The sequence below is a fragment of the Chlamydotis macqueenii genome, chromosome 8 (genome assembly GCF_036417535.1).
Source record: "Chlamydotis macqueenii isolate bChlMac1 chromosome 8, bChlMac1.mat, whole genome shotgun sequence".
NCBI classification, from domain to species: domain Eukaryota; kingdom Metazoa; phylum Chordata; class Aves; order Otidiformes; family Otididae; genus Chlamydotis; species Chlamydotis macqueenii.
This window is the reverse complement of record NC_141563.1, coordinates 28931280-28953255: the sequence shown is the minus strand read 5'-3', so window position 1 is coordinate 28953255 and position 21976 is coordinate 28931280. Positions and strand designations below refer to the sequence as shown.

Sequence of the window (21976 nt, the reverse complement as noted above, 5' to 3'; positions counted from 1 at the left end):
GTGATGAGCACTGCCGTGGGGATTCAAATACACAGGGGAAAAAAAAAAAACAACCAACAACCCATTTTCTTCTCCATTTATACAAAACAGAGGAGAAAATTGGGAAAAGCACCTTTGGGTCCTGGTTTCACTGCACAGGGGAAGGTCCACAGCCTGTGTGTCGCGGGTGGTGAGGTGCTTGGCTGGGATGGGGCCGGGGTTCATTTCTCACCCCTTTTGGCATCACTGGCAGCATCACCGGTGGCGTCACCAGGCGATGGGGGTTCTGATCTGTCTCTTACTGCAGGAAATTTTCTGGCAAATAGCAATTCCATCACAAACTTAAATCAAGTGCATTTAGAGGGATTTTTTTTGTTTGTTTTGTTTTGTTTTTTTTTTTTTTGTTTTTTGTTTGCCCACATTTCTAACACAGGAACCTGGTGACATTTGGGCTCCTGGTGGCAGGAAATCCCCCTTAACATTGCATGGATGACACTAGGGAGCAAGAGCGGAGGGGAAGTGGCACTGAGATAAAATTGAATTAAAAAAAAAAAAAAGAGGTGGGAGGCATATTTATGTCCAAGACAATGAAACAAGAAATGCAAAACACGAAAGTCACCCCAAATTGGGGCAGCTTTCATTTTCAGGCCTCACTATCTAGTTTTAATTATGGCTTTTCTGGCAAAGCCATGTGGAGGGCAGCCTGCACTGGCACCCCTGCCTGGGAACACCACCGAACCCAAGAGCAGGGACCTGCTCGTTACGGGCATTCCCACATCACTGAATTAAACACGCTCACAGAAATGACGGGACCCAAGCATTCCCACCTCGGCAGACGATGAGAAAGCTTCGCCGCTTCGCTATTGCAGGCCAGCGACAACAGGAGGGAGTGATTTACAGCTCTCTGGGACCACTCAATATGCTCCTCGTCCCAGGGCTCGTTCCCGATGTTCCCACCGCCGCACAAAGGCTGCAGCCGGCCAGTGGTGCCCAGGGGACACTGCACTGTCACACGTGGCAAGGAGATGAGCAGCGAACAGGATCTCCTTTCTCCTCCCAGCCCTTTTCTTCTTCTCCTATTCTTCTGCCTCTCCTTTCACCTTGTTTCTTGCTCCTTGTTTTTTTTTTTTTTTTCAGTTTCCACCCAAAAATTGGTGATGGCGGAGCTGGGAGAACACCGTGCCTTGGGGGTGCTGGGGTGGATGGGAGAAGATGGAGATGCTCCGAGACCCCAGGGATTCAGGAGAGGGTACCCACGCGGGAAACCTCCCTTGGGGGGTCCAGCAGGCACTTTCAAACTTGTCCCCCCTCAGTAGACATTCCTTTTCCCCTGCTCTCCGAGCTATTCTCAGCCGCCCCAGTGACCTTTCCGGGGAACAATTTACTATTGTGTTTTGGTGAAGCCCGGCCTCTATTTTTACACTCTGTTTTGCTGATGCGGGCGCAGGGAGCGAGACGGGAATCCAGCAGGAAATGGGAGGGAGCGTCTGGAGCGCGGTTAAAACCGCCCCGGCACTTTGATGTGCCGGGCCGAGCTCGACCAGTGGCACATGGTGGGGTGGGGGGCTCCGCTCCCTTCCTATCCCTCTGGTAAATCCCACACAGCACCAGCTTAACCCGGGGATGGGTGCTGCAGCCAAGGACTTTTGGGGAAGAGGCCAGCAAAGCCACGGTGGTACTGTGCTCCTCGATGCGTGCGCAGTGCGAAACGAAAGGCAGCTTTCTGCTGGCATCGCGTGGCTTATGGGATGCTGGAAACAAGGGGAGGAGGTGACTTGCTGACAGGACTGGGAGAGGTTTGGGAGCTTTCCCAAAGGCATTTGGGAAAACGGTGGCAGAGCATCCTGGGTGGCATCACACACAACGAGCAGGTTGAGAGCAGGCAGAGGTAGCGAGCAGTTCTTTGTACGAGGGGCTGTCGAGCCATGGTCCTCCCTGATGTGGGACCCTGAGCCGGGCAAACGGTGAACAGCTCCAAAATGCCATGTGCTGCCAAGTGTCACAGCCTGGAGAGTGGCTAGGAGAGTGTGGCTGCCCACATGCCCTGTTCACCTGAAGCAGGGAACATCAGACCCTCCAACACCAGAGGTACAGCTGGGGAGATGGCCAAGCCCCAGGGAGGGTCTTGTTTCCACCGTCGTCACCACCAAGGGCAGGGGTAGCACCCTGCTGCCCCAGGGCTAGCCCACAGCCCATCAAAACTAGAGGCAAGGTCCTCCTGCATGGCCAAAGGGTCCAGCCATGGCCTCACTCGCCACCCATCCAAGGCTGCCTGGGAGGGCACGTGAGCAAGGGAACACTGTACAGCAGCCGTCTCATCTCCAGAGCGCTTCACTTCCACCCCATCAGCGATACATCCCCTTGTGCACTGCTGGAGCCGAAAGAACACATCAACATGCTCCCAGTCGTGGCTCTTGCAACCATCCAGCAACGCAGTATTGCTCCTCTGAGCACCCGGTCTGCCCCGTTCCTGGGAACGGCAGTGAAATGGGACTGGGATGCTGGCCGGAAGGATGGCCTTTTTGTGCATCCCGCTCCTGTGGGATGCACCTCTAAGAACATAGTCCTAAATATATGTTTGGATGGATGTGAACATGCAATCCTGCATGCGTGTTCAAACCATCTGTGTTCAAGCCTGTGACATTCTCACACACGTGTGTCTCTGCCCCGCTGGCTGTCCCCACCATATAAAACACCTGGGTGGTTTTGCTTTTGGTTGCATCAGCAGAAATCACTCCCAGGCTGCTCCCTGCCTCGTCCTAGCAAAAACTCCGAGCTGCTTTTTCCCTTTGTCTAGGTCAGGCAACACCAAACCGTCCCGGATGCTTTTCCCAGGGTGTTTTTTGAGGGGTGTCAGGAACGGCTGAGCTCAACGTGCCAGAGCTGACAGCCGTTGCTCCTATCTCAGCAGGCGCTGGGTGGGATGGCTGCCCGCCCCGTCCTGGGGGGCCACCCTCCAGCTGGCTCCGGCTCTGCTCTGAGCTGCCCCTCTCTATCTTGCCGTGTGCAGGCATGGGGGGGGACACAAGGTCCTGCAGCCATGCACACCAACAACCCTCTGGACGGGCAGCAGGAAGGGCTTATGGGCAGAAGCATGTTTTGTCCCCTTCAACGGTGATGCTACCCCAACGACGGCGATGCCATCGCCGCCACCCTGCGTGCTTGGGCCCGCTCTCCAGTGGGAGCTCACGGTCGATGTCGTGGCCCGACGGGGGGTCCTGGCCAGCCTGTCCCTCACGGGTCACACGGCGGGGGAGAGGGTCCCCGTCCTGGCCTCGCCATCGAGGACACGCAGCCGCTGGCGCTCCCCAAGCAGCCTCCTCCGAGGCCTTTGAACGGGTCTCGGGGAACCCCTCATCGCAGATAACGGGCGGATCAAAGCCGACCGCAGCCCCAGCGCTTCCTGCCAGCGCTGGAGCAGCCGGAGCCGGAGCCGGCGGGGCCGCTGGCCCCCACCCGCCACCGCCGCCACCGCGGGCCCTGCCGCCCCCCCCCGCCGCTGAAGGGCCCGCTGCGCCGCCGCACCGCCCGCCGCCGCCAGAGGGCGCCACAACGCCGCCCCGCCCCGTGCGGCCCCGCGGGAGCGCAGCGCCCGGCCGGGGAGGGTGGGGGGGCGGGGGTGAGGAAATTGGGTGGGTGAGAGGGTTTGGTGCTTCCTTGGTGTTCTCCAGAAACAGCGGGTTAAAGGCTGTCCTTTCCCTGTCCGTTCTTTTTCCTCTTTCTTTTCTTTTTCCCTATTTCTTTTCCCTTTTTCCCTTTTTCCCTTTTTCCCTTTTTCCCTTTTTCCCTTTTTCCCTTTTTCCCTTTTTCCTTTTCCTTTTTCCCTTTCCCCTTCCCTCTTCCCTTCCCTTTTCCCTTCCCCATTCTCCCTTTCTCTTCTTTTCCTCCTCTTCCACCCACACTGATGGGGATCTCCAGGTCTTCATGGGGTTACCATGGACCGACAATCGTTATGGTAAAACTGCTGTATTTGAACAGTACACCTATTTTCCCACAAAGTTTAGAATTTTGGGGTGGGAAGGCATAAAGAAAGTTTGGGACAGCTGGTGTCCCCCTCAGCTCAGCCGGGCCCTGGATGTCTCGGTGCTGCCCCGCAGGTCCCGGCTCCCGGGAATGCGGGGGCAATGGGCTCTGTGCCTGCGGTCCCCAGCTCCTCATTGGCACTGCCAGGACAGTGCAGGCTGTCGAGTCCCCCGTGATTTCGACAGAGATGAGGCAACGCTGTGAAGGCTCACACTTTCTGGTGGGAGTGTCAGTGCCTGCGCCCATGCCCTGCTATTTATTGAATTTTCATTAACAGCCCACTCAGTCCTGGAAACAGCCTCTCCTCCTCAATCCCAGGCAAAGGCATCTCTCAGGGGTTTTCACCTTTTCTCCTCAAAACCTATTCATGCCGGGTTCAAGGGCAGCCTGTTCTCAGCTGCGCAGCATGGCTCAGTATTCTTCAGCCCTTTCCTATCAATCCCGTCCCTCCCACAGGAGCCCCAGCTGCCTGTCCCCATCTCACGGCTCTCAGCTCTGCTGCAGTAGCATCCCACCGGGGCCACTGGCCTCCGAGGCTTCAGGAATGGGTTAAAGCTCCCAAAAAGCTTCCCCCAAATTGGTGTACCCTGAGAAACGCCTCTTTCACCCCTTGGACTCACACGAAATCTCTCTGACCTCTCCTTGTTCCTCTCGCTCCTTTCCCCGGCACCAGAAGCCACCAAACAGCAGCTCAGAGCAGAAGATGACGTGACTTTTCCCGTCTCCTTCACTACCTGCATCTGTTTGCTTGGGTGGCAGCCAGAAAAGTGACTTCATACAGTCAATTTTTTTTTTCTCTCTCCCTCCTTTATTTTTCATTTTATTTTTCAACCAGTCCAATACTCTCGCCTGTTGCAGAACGGGTGAAGCAGTCCGGCCAAATCCTGCCCCTGTGTTATGGTAATCGCGGCTGCCGCCGGCAGATGCAGCTCACTGAAATAATAAGGCTGTTTAACAGGCACGGAGGAGGAGAGGGGAGCTTTTGTTTGGCACTTGCTGGGGTTGGAGTACACTTGTAAAGCAACAAATGGAGCTCCTTGAAAAGAAGTGGAGGTTTTTAGATGCGTTTCGCTCACCGCCCATGGCCTCACTATTTTTTTTTTCCCCGTCAGATGCCAGGCAAAACTCCGGTGCTGAGAAGGAAGAGGAGGGAGATGCCACGTGAAGATGTGCTGCTTTTGCTGATGACAGTGGAAATAAACAGGGCTGGTGCCTGCTGGCAGGGCTCTGGCAGGTTGGACACCATGGTTCAGGGATGTTCAGGCTGATCTGTGTTGGGATGCTCCTCACTCTGCCCAGGGCTCACCCTTTGCCCTGGGAAGGCTGTGGGGTCTGAAGGAAGGAAAGAATCTTCCTCAGATGCTGCTGAGCAGGGGGGTCCGACTAAAACCAGACTCTTCTCTACCCACTGGGGACCCAGAGGGGTGTCCTTCTCATGGGACATGGTCTTCTCTGATGCTCCTCTGCTTTCCAGGAGGCCGGATCCCACCTGATGTGAGACAGCAAAGATTCAAGGGTGCACTGAACTGTGTTTGGAGCTAACAAAACACAGGGCTCGTCACCAGCAAAGGTGGTCCAGAATTTGTCAGGGCTTGGAGGGCAACGGGTTGCTGATGGGGATGAAAGAAATTCAAGTGACTGCAGGAGCTGAGGTGAGGTAAAACCTCGTCCTTGTGGGTTATAATCACATTTTGAAGTGTTGCAGTTTTGGATGGGAGGATGACAGAAGGCACATCTGGGTGCCATGGGGTTTTAATCTTCCCGCAAGTAAGCGGGGACAAGAAAATTATTAGATGGGTTGGGAGTCTGTCCACCCATCCCTCTGCTTACCTATCTACCCCTCTGTCTTGATGCATCTCTCTCCAGCCCTATCTTTGCTCTGAAAAAAACCCAACAATCCCCTTCAGAAGCCAGGAATAAAATCAATATATTCCCCCTCCAATTTAGGTAGCTCCCCATAAATCTTCCCAGCTTCAGTCTGGTCTCCTAGGACTCCTGGATCGGTTGGGAACCTATTTAATCAGCTGAGATGATCAGCGCGGTTTGTTGCCGAAAGGCCCTTTGAACTCTTTGTCTCTTCATTGAATGATGCCCGCGTCCCCCGGGGATGTAGCCAGACAGGCCCATTCTGCCTGACAGCTCACAGGTCAATAACACCGGGTGCTGGCAGCGCCCACTGAAGTCCGGCTGCGAGCCCAGGGCACTGGGAAGAGTGGCAGCCCCTCTGCCAAGCCCTTATCGCTGCATCTTCCCGCAGCCCCTTGCTTGGCTCACTGCAGAGCTCCGTAAAACCACAACAAATGGCAAGCCTAGCATGAAGAGCATCCAGCCTGGTGCCAGGGAAAGAGGGTGATAGTTCCTTTTGGCGAGGCTTGGCAAGGGCTGGAGGAGGGGTGTACAATCAGGGCCCCCCTCATCCTCAGGGTGCAGGCTTGGGTTTTTGCGTATTTTAGTGCGTTTTAGGTTTTATCAGGTTGGCAATCAGCCCCACACTGGTACCTCTGCTGAGGGATGGTGGCTTCTGGATGAGGTTTTCCATGCTGGTCCAGCCTTTAGGAGCAGGAGGCTCAGCACTGCTCAGAATCCAGGCTCCAGGTATCAAATCCAGAGCCATCCAAATCAGCAGGACTCCTTCCACTGCCTTGGACCAGTTTTCAACTAGGGAAATGCTGAAGTGTCACCTTCAATAGCCAAGTTTCTCTTCTCAGCTGTGTTGAAGTGGTACTGCAGGTGGCTGCTACCTGCCTCCCCAACAGCTTCCAAGCAACTCAGGCTGGTAAACACCAGCCAGATCCTCACCTCACCTCCATCCAGCTCTGGCCCAAGGGGTCAGTGTTTCTCCTTCCAAAGGCTGCTGCTCTCCACAAACCACAACTTAGCATGGACCACCATCAAGACAGGCAAAGCAACCTAATCTACGAGCGCATTAGGGTGTCGGAAAACAATAATCTGAGAAAGAAACACATTATCTGGCCTTGTTACTTTACAAAGTAATTTAAATTAATTTTTCCCTAGAGTGGTTAGGGAGCACTGCAACTTGCCCTTGTCTATTCTCTCTGGCTAATGAAGCTTTGCCAGTGACTGCTCCTGAATTCCTATTAAGACCTCATCTTAGAGGTTACAGGGCAAAGCAATTTCTGCTCCTGGGAAAGATGCCGATGAATTTGTAATTGTAAGTCCGTGTTTGATAGGGATTAGCATCTGAAAGGGGTAGAGTGGTGGGTAGCAGAGAAAACATTATTTCAATTAGCAAAAGAAAAGCAACTTAACATCTGATTATAGTTTACACTTTTAATTTTCTCCTATTCTGGCATCTGGGACAATTATTTCCTGAAACTAGCCACCCCCACCAAGCCAGCCAGTTCTTTCCTTCTCTTCCTCTTGGCCATCTTGGTCGAGCTTCACATGGAAATGGTTGATGAGTTGGGTTTTTTCCTTTCCTTTCTTCTCCCAGGCAACAGCTAATCTCACCGAATTTGGGGATAGAGAGGAGGATGCTATATCAAGCCAGGCTCAAATGAGATGTAATGTTTCTCTTTGCACCAAGGAGGTCCAGGATGAGGATGATCAGGCTTTGCTCCACAGCTGGGCTCATGTTCAGATTTGTGGACAGCAGCTGGACATGGTGCCAGTGCCCAGCTCTCCCAGGCAGAGCCCCAATGCCTAAAGCTTCGCTCTGCATTTGGAAATTGCTTCAGATTGCCCCCTTTCCTCCCAGTCCCTAAAGGCAGAGGCCATTTACTCTGCAGGAACTTGGCCCTTGTGCTAACCTGTGCTCCAGCAATTTTTTTCTGGCTGCTTGGTCTCCGATTTCCTAATGACGATGCAATCAGTTTTCAGATGGGAGATTCCTCATGAGAAGGCTTGTTGTTATTTAAGGAAGATCATGAAATCCATCCTTAATGAAAGGACAGGAGAAAACCCTTCCACCAAGTTACACTGAAGCCTAAGATTATCATTTTTATGGGTTTCCAATCTTTCCTGCCTCATGTCTTATCAGCAAATGCAGCTGGAGGCTTCAAAAACCCTCCCAGCTTACTGCTGATTTTATGGGATGAAGATTAGAGATGATCGGATAGTAAATTATTCATTCCATTCGATATCGCCGGGCAGGAGGGAATATCCAGAGCGAAGTCAGCTCCCTTCTCCCTTTCTAAGCATCACATATTGGGATCGCAGCTATCTGTCACTCCAGCCATGCAGCGGCGCTTCTCCCTGCGCTCGGAGGTGATTAGGGATGCAAAATGCCCTCTGAGCAGATGGGAAAGCTGAGGAGGAACCATGGATGCAGGCTCATCCCCCAGCAATAAGATAGACTGGAGGCAGCTCTTGTTTCAGGGATTTTTGATTTGACTCCTCCCAGCCCAGGGCAAGGTGGGAAAGATCGAGTGAGTGTTTTCTCTAATTTCTCAAAGCTGTGGGACCTGAGGCTGATGTCAGATCCCTGGCAGCTATCGACCCCACGGGCAGAGAAGCAGGGAGCTCAGAGAGGACAAATCCTGACAGCTGTGTGCAAGCAGGCAGCTAGAGAGAGGAGAGAGCCCACTGCTGCCCTTAGAGGGACGTGGCATCAGCAGCATCGCCCGTCGGGCCCCAGCACTGATGGCGGTCAGTGAGAACGCTGCCCAGAGACCTGTGCCAAAAAAACAGCCGGTGTAAAAACATCATCCAGAGGGTCCTGTGAAATACACATGGGCCATGGTGATGCTACCAAGCAGATCTCGAGGGAAAGTGAAGGGAGAAGCAGGGCCCTATTCGGTGCCCGATGCTGGTGCTACGTCTGGAGCCCATCTCAGACGGCTGCTGGGTACCAGCTCCCAGCGCGTGTCCTGCCAGGAGCATCCAGGCTGCCTGGGAGGAGAAGGGGAAAATCCACATCCTCCCCAAACAAGGGTCCAGGAGGGATCACAGCCACCACCATGCCACCCTCCTCTCCCTGCTGCTTGTTCAAGGCTTGCAATTAGCATCAGTCCTGGGGGCCTCACGAATGGTCTAATAAAATGTCCAATAAAATGCCGAGAGGTGGGTTTTTTTTTTCCCTTGGCCCTGTGTGTGTGTGCAGGAGGGGAGCAAACTGCCCAACTGAATCCTAGGCTGGCGAGGGGAGGATGGAGCCGGTGTGGGGCCGTTTCCCATTGTCACGCCATTGACATCGGGGTTTTCATCAGCACGTTAATAAGAAAATATAGTGCTGTTTAAAGGCATTTTTTAAAGAAGGGAAGTGAAGACACAGAGTTGTGATTGAAGAAAAGCCTTTTTCTGCTGCCATTTATCCACACTGGTATGCTGGGTCAAGAAAATGTCCTTTTTACAGCAGCTGTAGCTCCTGGCTCTCCCCTGGCAGCATCCATCCCAAGCTGGATTTGAATGCTGATGGGAAATCAGAGAATTCTGGGGCAAGTGAGAAATATTTGATTTTGATGGAAAATGTTAAAAGAAACAAGCAATTAAAAATTGGGTTTGTGTTTTTTCTTCTGTTTTTAGAGCAGCTATTGATATGCAACAAATTATTTTTTTTTTTTAAGGAAAAATACAATCTTTTCTTTACGGGCTGTTCAGGCTTGCACTTATCTATTTTCTTTATTTTTGTGGCTCTGTCTGAGAGAGGGGGAGGAGATGGAGAGGATGAAGGGTGGAAGGAGGGATGGAGGAAGGAAGGAAGGAAGGAAATGAAGGAGAAAGACAAATAACCTCCATAAAAACACAGAGACCCACAACGTTTTTTTAAGAGGAACTGGCATCTGTGCTCTGAGCCGTATCACCCAGGAACACATTTTAGGCTCGGGAATGTGCTTTGAACAAAAGTTAATTTTTGCTAAAAAAAGACGTATTTCTTGGGGAGGGGCAAAAATGCCATTTTTTTGGAGGATATCAGCGTAAATCCTGAAATCCCAAGACCTTCTTGGTGTGACTTGTTATAGGGGCAACTGCTCACACAAGTCCCTGCTCACACAAGTCCCTGGGAGAGAATGGAGCTGGGTCTGGCTCCAGTGGGTTTGACTCACTGCTGTGATGGTGACTTGCCTGTTCCGTGCCTCAGTTTCCCTCAGTTGTAAACTGGAGCTGTAGGGCTTTGCCTCACCACAATTGGGTGATGCTGAAGGCATCGATGTGAGAGGCAGAAAGATTTCCAGCGCACTGCAGCAGGAACACATAGCTTCTCATCTTTTCAGGTCCCAAGCCACAGCCAGAACAACAAAAGGACAAGTCGGACGGCTACTTATTTGCTGAAATTTCTGACTTTGCCCTTGCAATAAGGCTGCAGTGACTTGCTATTTCTCATTCCCCCAGGCCTGACCCAGCAATGTGCAACCAAGCAGGTGCCGTGGGCGCTTTCACCACAACGCACATACCTTCCTAATATCTGGGCTGAAGGAGATGCCTTGGAGCTTTCAGATAAGCAAATGAGCAATTCCCTGGTCTTGTGAGCAAGCCCAGAATGATTAAATTTCCTTACATTTCTTAGAATGTGCAATAGTAAAGTGTAATTTGCTTCTCAGGAGGGAGCCGCCAGCAAGACCCCTGGGTGGAAGCCTGCCTTCATCTCAGAGTCTGGTCTGTCATGTCCATCCCCACAACTCACTGTAAGGATACAGGTGGATCTCTGAGACATACCTATCATTGGAAGATCAGCCCAAGGTCCCAGAGCTGGGCTGGGCAGAGCCCTGGGGTGAGGAGACAACCTGGAGAGCACGTGGAGGAGGACCTGAAGGAACTCCAGAGCAACCCGCCGCAGCCCCAGGCGCGGCTGGGGTGTGGGGAGCGATAGCACTGAGATGTCTCAGACCTTGAATTTTCCAAGGGCAGCAGAAGGACGGGCTTCAGATCTGCTGATAAAGCCTTCTGCTCTAAACAGCCAGGTTTTGTTGGTCTTTTGTTATTTTTTTTTCTGGGATTTTGCTAAGAGACAAGCAACGAGCAGGCAGCAAAGACCGCAAGCTCTGCATGTGTTCCCTGATAGATAACTTGGAAACAAGCCATGGGGAACCCAAAGTTCATGCTTATTTTTATTTCTTCACAAGACATTCTTTTTTTCTCTGTAACAGGATTAGATTGCTTTTATAGGGCCTTATTATGGGCAGGTCCCTGTCATGCCACTTCCTTGCTGGGTGCAGCAGGAGAGTCCCTGCCCCGAGGAGCTTGTATGCAAAAATTAGTAGGGTTGGGAATGGGATTATCCCACGTTACAGGTAGGGATTTGGCCACGGAAAGGCATTTGGCAGAGAGCCAGGAACCGGCCCTCAGTCTTGTTTGGCTCAAGCCAGCTCCAGCTTGTTTTGGGGACAAATGACATTATTGTAGATACTGGGGAAAGAGGAGGGAGGAAGGACGGCAATCCCGCACTGGAGGGTATGCATTCCTGAGGGTGCTGCATGTTCCCGAATGTGGGTGCCTACGTGGGGACCTGGCACCCAGGTAGGATCCCTGTGTGGGGCGGGGGGACCACCAGACCCAGAGGCCGGGAGCGCAGACGCTGCTGAGGGGGATGCTCAGCCGCCCCGCGGGGCTGGGCTTGCAGAGATGTCATGACACCATGAGAAGAGCGGCAACGAAACTGCTGGCTCATAATTTTAAAATTGCCCTTCAGGTTTAACTGAAGTTGCACAGCCATGAAGCCAAATAGCTTTTATTCTTCCTGCAGGGTTTGTTTGCCAGCCATCCAAACCCAGCGGGGGCTGGGAAGCCGCTTACCTGGGGACCTACAAACTTCCCCCAGCATCCCGCAGCATCTGCACGGCTGATACGAAGCACCAGCCTTGCTATTTGCTGCACGTTGTCTTCAGGTGTTTCTACCTCTTCTGGTGTCAAAGAAATTTTGGAAATGGCCCTGGAGGCTCAAAAAAAATGAACGTTGTGTTTGCTCTGTCTAACAGTTTCTCCGTTAAACAAGGCATGGGAGGTGGGAGGCAGTACTCAGCATCCAGGCTGGTTTATTAAACGGATGTTTTTAAGCCACAAATGTGTTTTGCTGGGTTGTTAATGACACTTGTTGAAAAGCGAAGAGCAAGGAAGCAAGTGGGGGCTGTGCTAGGCAGCTCACCGCATCCTCAGGACCTGGGGTCCCGTGGGGTGAGAAGGGATATTGGAGCTGGGGCACCGCTGGACCCCCTGGCTCTGCTGCTGCGGGGAGGGGGCCTGGGGGATGCCCCAGTCCTGTTTGGCTGCGTTCCCCAAGCACCGCAGCCATGCTGGGGAAGGGATTTACCCACCTGGGCATTGTTTCTTCCTCCTGGGCCGATGCAAATGTTTTGTGGTCAAGTCTCCTTCCATGCCCAAAGGGGACTGTCAGGTTCAAGTTACCGTGCCCCAAATTCCCTGGAGAAAGAAAGGCACCTCCTTCCACCCCTTCCCACAGCAGGATTTGAATAACCAGGTGTGAGCACCAGCCTCCCTTGTTAATGCGTTTGATAATTGACCAAGGGCTCATTCCTGTGGGAGGGCGGCGTGCCCAAGCGCAGCGTCCTGTGAGGAGGGGCCGCGTTCGGCTGCTGCTCCGCGCGCCGAGAGCCCATGGCCCTGGCTACCGCCATGCCAGCCCACTGCCTCCTCCTCCTCCTCCTCCTCTTGGGGCTGGAGCCTGCCTGCTGCCAGGAAGGTAAGTGCAGGCAGCTGCCCTACCTCCTGGGGAAACTGAGGCAGGGGAGAGATCGGAAGGTGTCCCCAGCCCCGGGCAGGAGGGAGCTGCTTGGTGGGGTGGCTTTGGGGGTCAAGGGACAACTGCGAAAGAGCCTCTCGGGAAGAGAAAGAAACATCCCAACCCCTGCCCAAGCTTCAGCTCCGGCTTCACATCAGCAGGCGATGAGGACGGGTGGGTTGGGAGGTCTTGCCGGAGCCGGGACACGGAGACTTTCTACCTGTTTTGCTGAAGGCTGAGACTGCCATCTGAGGTTTATTTCTCCGGCTTACACAGAGATAAAGCAGCTCTGATTTACCTCGGGCAGGACTGTGCACTGAGATGAGTAATCTGTTTTCTTAAGGCTTTTTTTTTTTTTTTCTTTCCTTCTTCTCGCTCTCATCCCTGGGCAAGCGCTACACTGGTTCACTCCCTGAGCTCACAGGTTTTCCTGTTAATCTGTAATTTTGATCATTGCCGAGGTGAGGCAGCAAATATTTTCCTCTGCAAACTGCCCTCCCCTTCCCCAAGACTTACTAGAGAAACTTCCTAGGGTATTATTTTTATGAAATTTGTGGAAGGACTTATCCAATGCTAGAAATAATAAGGGGTAATTAAAACTCATCTGAAGCTGCCGAAGTCCTGGAAAATTCCCTCCCCCTTTCTCCTTCTGGTGCCCCAGCCCTGACCGCTCTTCCTGTGTTTGTTTACCAACTTGCTGAGGATTTAACAGTCTGGGGTCTTCACGGTCAGCAGGATTGAAAGTTTTGCTGTTGCTTGGAAAAAGAAAAGAGGAAAAAAAAAAAGGCTTTAATGAGGATTCAGAGCCTGGCACAACTTCCTCGGAGAAGAGAAGAGACAGGGGCCAGCCGATGCTTTCCGAGCACTGAAATGTATCAAAAAGCCGATCTGTGTCTTCAAACCAGCCATCAAGTATGGAAATGGACTCGTATTGGTGTCAGCACTTCCCCTGGTCTCATTTGTAGCTGCAGACTCATGGATACACGTGTGTTGGGGGTGCAGATCCCGCATTGCTTAGTCTGGCTTGGAAGATCTTGTTTGGCAGGGGAAATCCCATCATTGCTGTGGGGAGAAACAGAGAGGAAGAGGCAGAGCCTGAGGGACTGACTGCCCTGGGAGGGACATCCCTGGTAAAGTGTTTTTTTTCCAGGAGCACAGTCCCATTTCCACAGGTGAGACTCATTCTTTCGGCCACCCCTCCTGGCAGGGCAGCAAGGTGTGCTGTGCCGGGGCTCCGGCCAGCCGGTGCCCCCCACCCACACACTCACTCCTTGAGAAGACGTTATCGAGCTCTTCCCTCCGCCGGGTTCCCCTTCCTCCTCTCTTATGCCCACGCAAGCTCCCTGCACCCACAGAACTATTTCAGCCCCATGCAGAGGCATTTGCCGTGCCCCCTGCCATCCTCACCTCCCCTTGCAGCAGGGCTCTCAAAGCCAGAATCGCTTGATTTTCGGTTTGATATTTTTCCTTTTGGCTTTGGATGCTCCGAAATCTGGTGGAAACAGCCGTCTGAGTGAAGTTTCGCTTGCAAAAACATGCAGTACCTCCTGAGCACAGCTGCTCAAAGGGGGTTTCCTACCATTTATCTTCTTGCCTCCTTCGCTTGAAGATCACAAGAAGCAAATTTGGCGATTTCAGTCATCGCTGACTTCATTCCCCGGTTGACCTTGAACTCCCTTAACCCCTGCAGAAGCTCACTGAGGGCTGGACCTGATCATCCCCTCTTAGGCTTAGGCTGGAAGCCCTGGCCCTGGAAGGAAAAATAAACCACAACTAATAAATGAATCTGCCTGAGAACAGCCAAGGGCAGAGCAAGGGAGGAAGCAAAGAAGGCCAAAGCTCAGCCCGGAGGCAATAGGTGTGTTCAGGGCTGTACCCGCGGGGGTGGTGGGCAGAAGGGGCAGGAGCATCCCTGCCCATCAGGTTGGGCCGGAGGGGACCAAGCCCTGCTCTTTCCCACTGCCACCACCGCATCATTAGCCCCACCAGCAGCCTGCTGATACCATGAGATTTCAGTCAAAACACGCTGATACAAGAGGGAATTTCCACCGTGGAGCTGAGGATCTTACCAAACGATGATACCCCTCCCCAAAACCAGAGGAAGGAGAGGAGGGCTGTCAGCAGCTGTGGATGAGGAGCTTGCACGGGCGAAGCAGCACACAGCCCATCTTTATTGCCACTAGTAAATATTATTTGCTGTTTATGGCAGAGATTTGTCTCGTGTGAGATGGATGAAGCATTCGGCTAACGTAAAGCTCCTGAGTCACGTGAAAATACCAATGCATCCGTCCTGGGGCATTTCAGCCTGGCGGGTGCCAGTGGTGGGGGCTGGGTTTGAGTGGTCCAAGGTTGATGCTGGGGCTGGCAGGGAGCATCCTCCACCTGGCCAATCTGCCTGCGCAGAGGGACCTCATTTGTGTGCAAGAGTTGTTGTTCCGATCAGCAGAAAGAGGAAAAGCCGTGTCTCAATTAATTAGCAATTAAATCCTGACAGGATGTGTCTGCATGGACAAAGTCTGCTTTCGGTGCTGATATTCAGGACAACACTTAAGGATGGGTTGTGTGGCCTGTTGCCCAAAAGCTGGTGGGAGGTGAGAAGCAGTCATCCCAACAAGGACCAGGACAAGGTTTCTTCTTCTCATCCCCCTACCCTTGAATTCCCATGTTCAGGAATACCTCTCACAGTCTTCCCACCCGTGGCTGCATCACTGCTCGGGTCTGGCTAAAGAAAAGTGAACCCATGAGGTTGTCCCACCCCGGGGGTGCCAGGGATGTTACAGCCGGCTCCCGGCCTGCCCCCCACCGCCTGGCCCCCCGCCAGCCCTGCCTGGCCTTTGCACTGGAGGCTGTTGCTCTGAATGCTCGAGCTTTCAATTTCCCGTCATAAATCAGTTCGCTGCTCTGGAAACTTGTTGAATGGTGCATTTTACTGAAATCCATGCCGGTAACTGTTTGCTGTGAGAGCAACAACCGAATTTTCACCGTTCCTTTCAGAGAGTCCTTGTTTTACCGGCCAGTATTTGGAAAATAACCTGGGAACAACCTCTGTGGAATATGGGGATAAAGAATAAACAGTTTGCTGAAACCCCTCTACCTTCTTTCCCTTACCACTTTGAGCAAACATCCTCCCTCCCTCCCTCCTTCCCTCCATGTCCCCCAGCCCTTTGTCCCCCCACCCCAGAGTCACCTGAACCCCACTGCGTACGTATATGTGCGTATATATGGGACCCCAAAGCTGCAAGGCGCAGCACTCCACATGCAAACGCCAGCAAAACTGCTGTTATTTGCACTTTATTTCATTGCTATCACCCAGGTAAGCCTTCATGGATCAACAGCAACATGCTCTGCATGGCTTTGCAGGACTGAGCTCTTGGCTGGACGTTGGTGAAGCTGGACAGGAGAAGCTCGGCCAAGTAGCTAAAGCCTGAGGATGTGCCTCTAACACGTGTCCTCCTTTTTGTCTGCAGCCCGGGGTAGCCTCCAGCCATGGTCGCAGGGTGTCATCGCAGTGGTTGTGTTCCTGGTCCTGGTGGCCATCGCTTTTGTGGTCAATAGGTTCTGGTGTAAGAAGAAAGTGTAAGTGTAGGAGCCCTGGGGGTCGCTTTGGGTTGGGCTTAGATGCTTCTGCACGGGTCACTTCCAGCCATCTCCATCCCTGTGCCAGGGCTGGGAACGTCGTGATCACTGCCGGGCACGGAGAGCAAAGACCCCGCTTGTCCTGGTCTCCCTGTCCTCTTCTCCCTGTCCTGATCTCTGCTCCCTGTTACTTATTGCCAGGAGCGAGCATACACCATCCGTCCCTGCGGTTCCCTGCACAGGGGTGGCCCCAAACACGGCATTCAGATGCTGCTGCAAGAAAGACGGGAGAGCTGCAGCATCGTGGCTGGTTTACGTGGGCACGCGTCTGGGGGGGCTGGCCTGAGCCTGGTTTCCTATGGATTTGGGGGTGCATTTCCCAAGTGTCTTATATCCATAGCAAAACGAGCTCAAAACAGCTTCATTTGCAAAGCAGACCAGGTCAAGTTGGCAAAAGGCACCAAAAGGAGCTGGGAGAGGAGTGATGTACCCCAGCTGTGGCAGTGCTCTCCACCTGGAGCCCACGGCGCAGGCGGATGAGGTGGCTTTATTTGTCAGAAAAAGTCTGTGCTGAACGGTTACCTCTTGCTCGCTGCCGTCCAAGCAAAGCCACAGGCAGCTGCTCCTGCTCAGCCAACCTGGGCCATCCGGCTAAGTTGCAGTAACTTGATCTTGAATCTGAGCCCAAAGTCACCAGGGGATGAAGACCAAAAGTGCCCTATAGCTTGGTTCCCGGTTCCTCTGCACCGGCACAGGCACTTTGGGCTTTGCACCCAAAGGTGCTGGAGTGTTCTTGTATCCACTCATCCCTGCAGCCTCTCCAGGCTGAAGAGACGGGGACTTGGGGTAAACCCCAAATGCTCAGCAGGTTGGCTTTTGCTCCAGATGCGTTTGAAGGGGGCCCTTTGGGGTCTGTTCAGCGCCAATGCATAAAGCAATGCGTGTAGATATATTTATATGGTCTGATTTGCAACTGCAGTCTTTTTTTTTTCCCAAAGAGAAACCTTTTTCCTCCAACTGGACAAGCTCCCATCCCACGGAGCGGGAGGGAGGGATGGTGCCTACCTCTGCCGGTGCCCGGCTGCCTCTTCCCAGCCTGGAGGCAAAGGATTCTGAGGGCTTGAGGGGGGATGGCGGTTTCTTTTAATTAATCTGGCCTCCCTTCAGAAGAGCCGGTGGCGAGGCTCGGAGAGCCTGGCACTCCGCCAGCTCCACACTATCACTGTGACAGCAGCTACCAGCTCAAGCCATTGCCTGTTTACGCCAGCCTGCTCCCAAATTGTCCTTGGGTGAGTGCTGGAGGAGGCAGGGATGTGCATGCAGGGTGGACCTGCACCCACCCACCAAGGCCAAATCCTCCAGAGCCAAGATTTTAGGCTCCAGCTGAGGACGAACACCCAGTCCCTGGCCCACGGTTCCTTCTCTGACTGATTCAGACTCACGTCCAAGAGGAAGCAGCTCGGCCTCACACAGAGAGCTGCGGCTCTGGCAGAGCCTCCGCATTTCTCTCGGTGTCAGTTGGGACTATTTTGCAACAGATTACATAGAAAAAGACTGGAAAAACCAGTTAGTGGGAGAAAACAATCCCACGTATTGACTCTTGCTGACCGCCAGATCCAGGGGTTGGCACTCGGCGTGTGGGCACAGCCGCTGCGAGGGTGTCTCTCCTCGCCCGTGTCCTGCTGGAAAGGGGGCTGGGCTGCGTGTCTGAGGCCAGGATCACACATCCAGGTCCCTTATCCATCTCTGCGGTGTTGGAGTAGTCCCTTCCTCTGCACTGTCTTTGTCATGAGCTGCTCCCTGGCACAGCCCCTCCATTTCTCTGTCTCAGCTCCTCTCTTCTCCCTCTCCAGGGAAAATGTTGAGACGGTGGTGAGTGTCGAGGACAAGCAGGAGGCTGTCACGTCCAACGGCCACGATGGGAAATACCTAACTGCTGCGGCTGACTTCAGGTGAAGGACTCGCTCAGAACCTCCTCCCCGTAGCTCCTGGGCTCTGCTCCATCCCCCTGGAATGTGCAGAACCACAGCCTCTCCACTCAGGGTCTCACACGTCCCATGTGCCTGGTGTTGGGGCTTTTGTCCTCTCCAGGGGCTAAGGAGGTGGTGAGGGAGCATGCCCTCCTCCTCGGTCTCTCCTCATCCCTGCAGCTGAGCCCCCCATGGTCCATCCACCGCCTTGCAATCCACCACGTTTTTCCAACGCCACACCACACCTTTCAAGCAGGGGAAGCCACTAAAAGTGGCCATAAGTCACCATGCAGATGCTGACTGTCAGAACAGTCCTCGCTAGAAATTAGAACAGTTCCCACCCGGCGCTTGGCTCTCCTCCTGGCAGAGGGTCCCCTCCCGGCCTCCCCATCTCGCCCCTTGCTCAAGGTGCGGCTAGCACCAGCAATGTCAGGGAGGCTGGTCTTGCTGGGGGCAAGCTCACCGCTGTGCTTCTCCCTCCTGACACAGGTCCAAAGAGAGTCAGCATGCCTACGAGAACACCCTGGAGCCGGAGGAGAAGGTGATCACCACAGCCATGTAGCAGGCACCCCGGACAGCCGCCCTCCTTCCTCCTCTCGCTTTGCTTCCCGCTGTCGTGACGGGCATTTTCGCAGGGACCCTCTGCACCTACAGCCCCCACGCATGGCAGCTCCCTGGCCTCTCCATGGCACCACCATCTCCTGGTCTTTTCCCTTTCCACCTGCGGGACATGCTTTTCTGCCCCAGGGGCCGGTGTCCACGTGGGCAGGTGGTTTGATCCCCAGGAGAGGTTCGGAGGTGCCACCTCTCCTGCCTGGCGGCCACTCCACCTGGTTGGTGAGGCTGATGTCCTCCGTCTCAGGGGATGTTGAGCTGCTCCAGACATGGAGGGGTCCCTGCTGGGTGCCTGGGACCTTCTCACGTCTCCAGCCTCCCTCTGGATCGCTGCTGATGGAAAACTCACTCTCTTCTCCCCGTTTCACCCTCCTTTTTATGACCTACACCATGCATTTTGATGACAGAACAAACCTTCTCCCCTGTACATATCTTCCCTATGAGCAATAAAGAGAATTGTTGCCCAGACGACAGCAAAGACAGTCATTTTGCTAATCACCCAAAGGACCCTCTGGCATCTTGAGGCGCTCCCAGCCTCTGGGTGTTCAGGCAGGGAGGGACATTGGGGACAGCAGCGTAGGGGTGAGAAGGGTGCTTAGACAGGGGTCAGCACCCCTATCAGCCCCGTGATCCCTCCTGGGTAGGATCCATCTCTTATTTCCTCGCTTGGATGAAGCCAGGAGTGCTTTTGCATGTGTCTGTGTGTCAACAGGAGAGAAAAAGGAGGAGGATTTTATTTTCACTTGGTATTTGGACTGCCCCAGAGCTGTGAAAGGCCGCATGGGGAGGTGAACATCATTCTCTTCCACTTACCAGATGGGGAAACTGAGGCACGGCATCAACCCAGCACCTCTCAGCACTTCCTGATGAGCGAGAGGCAGCACTCTGTGAATCCCACCAGCCGTGGGGCACAGACCCACAGCCAGCTGGGGACGATTCCCAGGGCTGGAAGCTGGGAATGGCAATCACTAACCGGTGCTGCCAGGATGTGGCTCGGGGACTGCTCTGAGAGGTGCTGGCTCTCTCTGGGGCTCTTCATTAACCAGGGTCCGTTTTTTTGCTGTGGTGGGGACAGTGCTGTGGCGTTTGCAGGTTGAAATGAGAGATCTGTGACGCCTTGGCCTTCCGTGGGACATGGGCTGCCCGAGCAGCTCACAGGGTCCTCCCCTGACCAGTGAGGAAAGGGTTAAGGGGCTCTGCAATCAATGGCAGCCTGGGGCTGCAGGTGGAGCAGGACTCAGAAGGATGGGATGGGGTTTATAAAAGAGGCATTTTTGGCCATTCCTGGGTTTGGGGCTTTGCTGTGCTTATGCAAGGAGGAGGAGGTGGTAGCAGCAGGAGGACATTGGGTGCCTGAGCCACATCTTGCTTTCTGCTGGGCATCCAGGCAAAGGCAAATACTGGACCTGCTGTGAAACAGCAGCTGAGGTGGGTTTGGATCTGGAGGAGCCCTGGCCTCTGCTCAGGAGGTGTCTTGGAGGCCCATTTGCAGGCAGCGATGCCAAAACCAGGCAGAGGGATATTGGGGCTGGAGGTACCTCTTTGCCTATTGCTACCAGAGCTCCTGCTCTGTGGGTTTCAACCCTGAAAGGGTTTCCCTGCTGCAAGGGCTGTTCCCTGCTCCTCTGTGCTTGTCAGTGACCTTAAAAGCCCCAGGGCTGTCCTGGAAGACGTGCTTATGGTGTAGACAGACTTCTTCCCCAGGCAGGGGCTTGCAAACACCCCAATTTCCTACAGCACCAAAACCTGATGGATGTTCGCTGAAGTAAAGATGTGACAGTCCTGGTGAGGAGCTCAGCCCAAAACGGGCCACTTCCCACCATGGAGCCTGCTGGGATGGAGCAGGGAGGTGGAGCTGCATCTTGGTGCTGCCATGAGCTGCTGTCTCGTTTCCCGCAGGTCAAGTTGCCCATGTCCCCAGTGACACAAAAATTTGGGTGTAGGAGTAACACAGGAGCCTTGCAGTAACAGACCCACCCTGAAAGGCATCTCCCCGAAGAGCCTCACATAGGCAAGCATTTTGAAAACACCTTCAAGACTCGGCGTTGAGAAATCACAGCTCCAGTTGAGAAATTGCATGGGGGTAGAAGAAAACAGACAGAAGTTTTGGAGGGGTGCAGAGGCACGACAGCTGCCATCCCCAGCGTCACAGCAGAGCTCTTCCCTTCTACCATCCTGCCTTGGACAGCTGGAGGCTGGGCCAGCCTCAGGCTGGGACCTGGACCTCCCGACTCGTGCCCCTGATGGCTGCTGCTCCTCAGACTTTTCTCTTGCAGGCGCCAAACGTCACGCGGGTTTGGAACAAACAAGCTCCCCGGAGTTTAGCAGTAGTGCTTCGCTCAGCAGGGTTTAGGGAGGATTAGTCATTGCGCGTTTGGCCGCGTCAGCACTCGGGCTGGGGACTGGAGGTGTGGTGAGAAGAGAGGAACCCATTAATTTTTACCTCTCTGTTGCAAAAGGAGTTAGAAACGGCTTCCTTATAATGAGTAACAGCGGGAGTTTATTCTCTGCCCTGTGCACACTCTGGAGATGGGATGAACGCCTGAGTCCTTCCCCGGCAGTGCCTGGGTGCGGGGTTAAAGTGGAGGGGGCTCAGGGGGTCCCTTTCTCCATGGATCCCTCCCGTGGTGGTAGCTTCAAGCAAGCAGAGGGATGGTGCTTTACCGCTGCGTGTTTTGGGCTAGCCCAGGAACCTCGATGCTTGATCTTATCCCAGCCAGTGTCCCTTCAGAGTTTGCTTTCCTGGGGGAAACATCTTTTGTAAGAGTCACCGTGTTACCTCTCTCACCGTCCGTGGTGCCATCCTGCCTCAGTTTCCCTTGTTCACCGAGCACCACGCGAGGCTGGCTGTGGGAAGCGGGCTGCCTTCCCGCGAGCCGTGCAGTCAGCTCATGGCTGCTTCTCCATGCGATCCTAAAAAGAACAAAAGGGAGCGAGCATAAATGAAATTTATTGTAGGAAAATCTTAATTAGATTTTAAGCCCCAAAGGGAGAAAAGTGAGGTATTATCTGACACAGCTAATGAGTGTTAAGGGTCTATTGTTATATTTCTTGTTTACCTTTCTGTGCTGGCTGATATGGCCCGAATCCTCGCCTGTACTGCCATAATTAGGATATCTCATCTCTGATAGGGTCGGGGATGCTGTTTAAAGCACAATGCTGTCTCATCCCTCCCCGG

At 53.7% G+C, this 21976-nt stretch overlaps 1 protein-coding gene across 1 annotated transcript; it reads left to right on the top strand.

Annotated features, from left to right (window-relative positions):
- The first annotated feature begins 12457 nt into the window (after nt 1–12457).
- On the top strand, nt 12458–19266 carry PDZK1IP1 (PDZK1 interacting protein 1). Its single transcript, XM_010119040.2, has 4 exons — nt 12458–12598; nt 16105–16213; nt 18067–18165; nt 18673–19266. Exons 1-4 carry the CDS (start codon nt 12514–12516, stop codon nt 18743–18745), a joined length of 366 nt encoding a protein of 121 aa, XP_010117342.2. The 5' UTR covers nt 12458–12513; the 3' UTR covers nt 18746–19266.
- Nucleotides 19267–21976: the final 2710 nt, after the last annotated feature.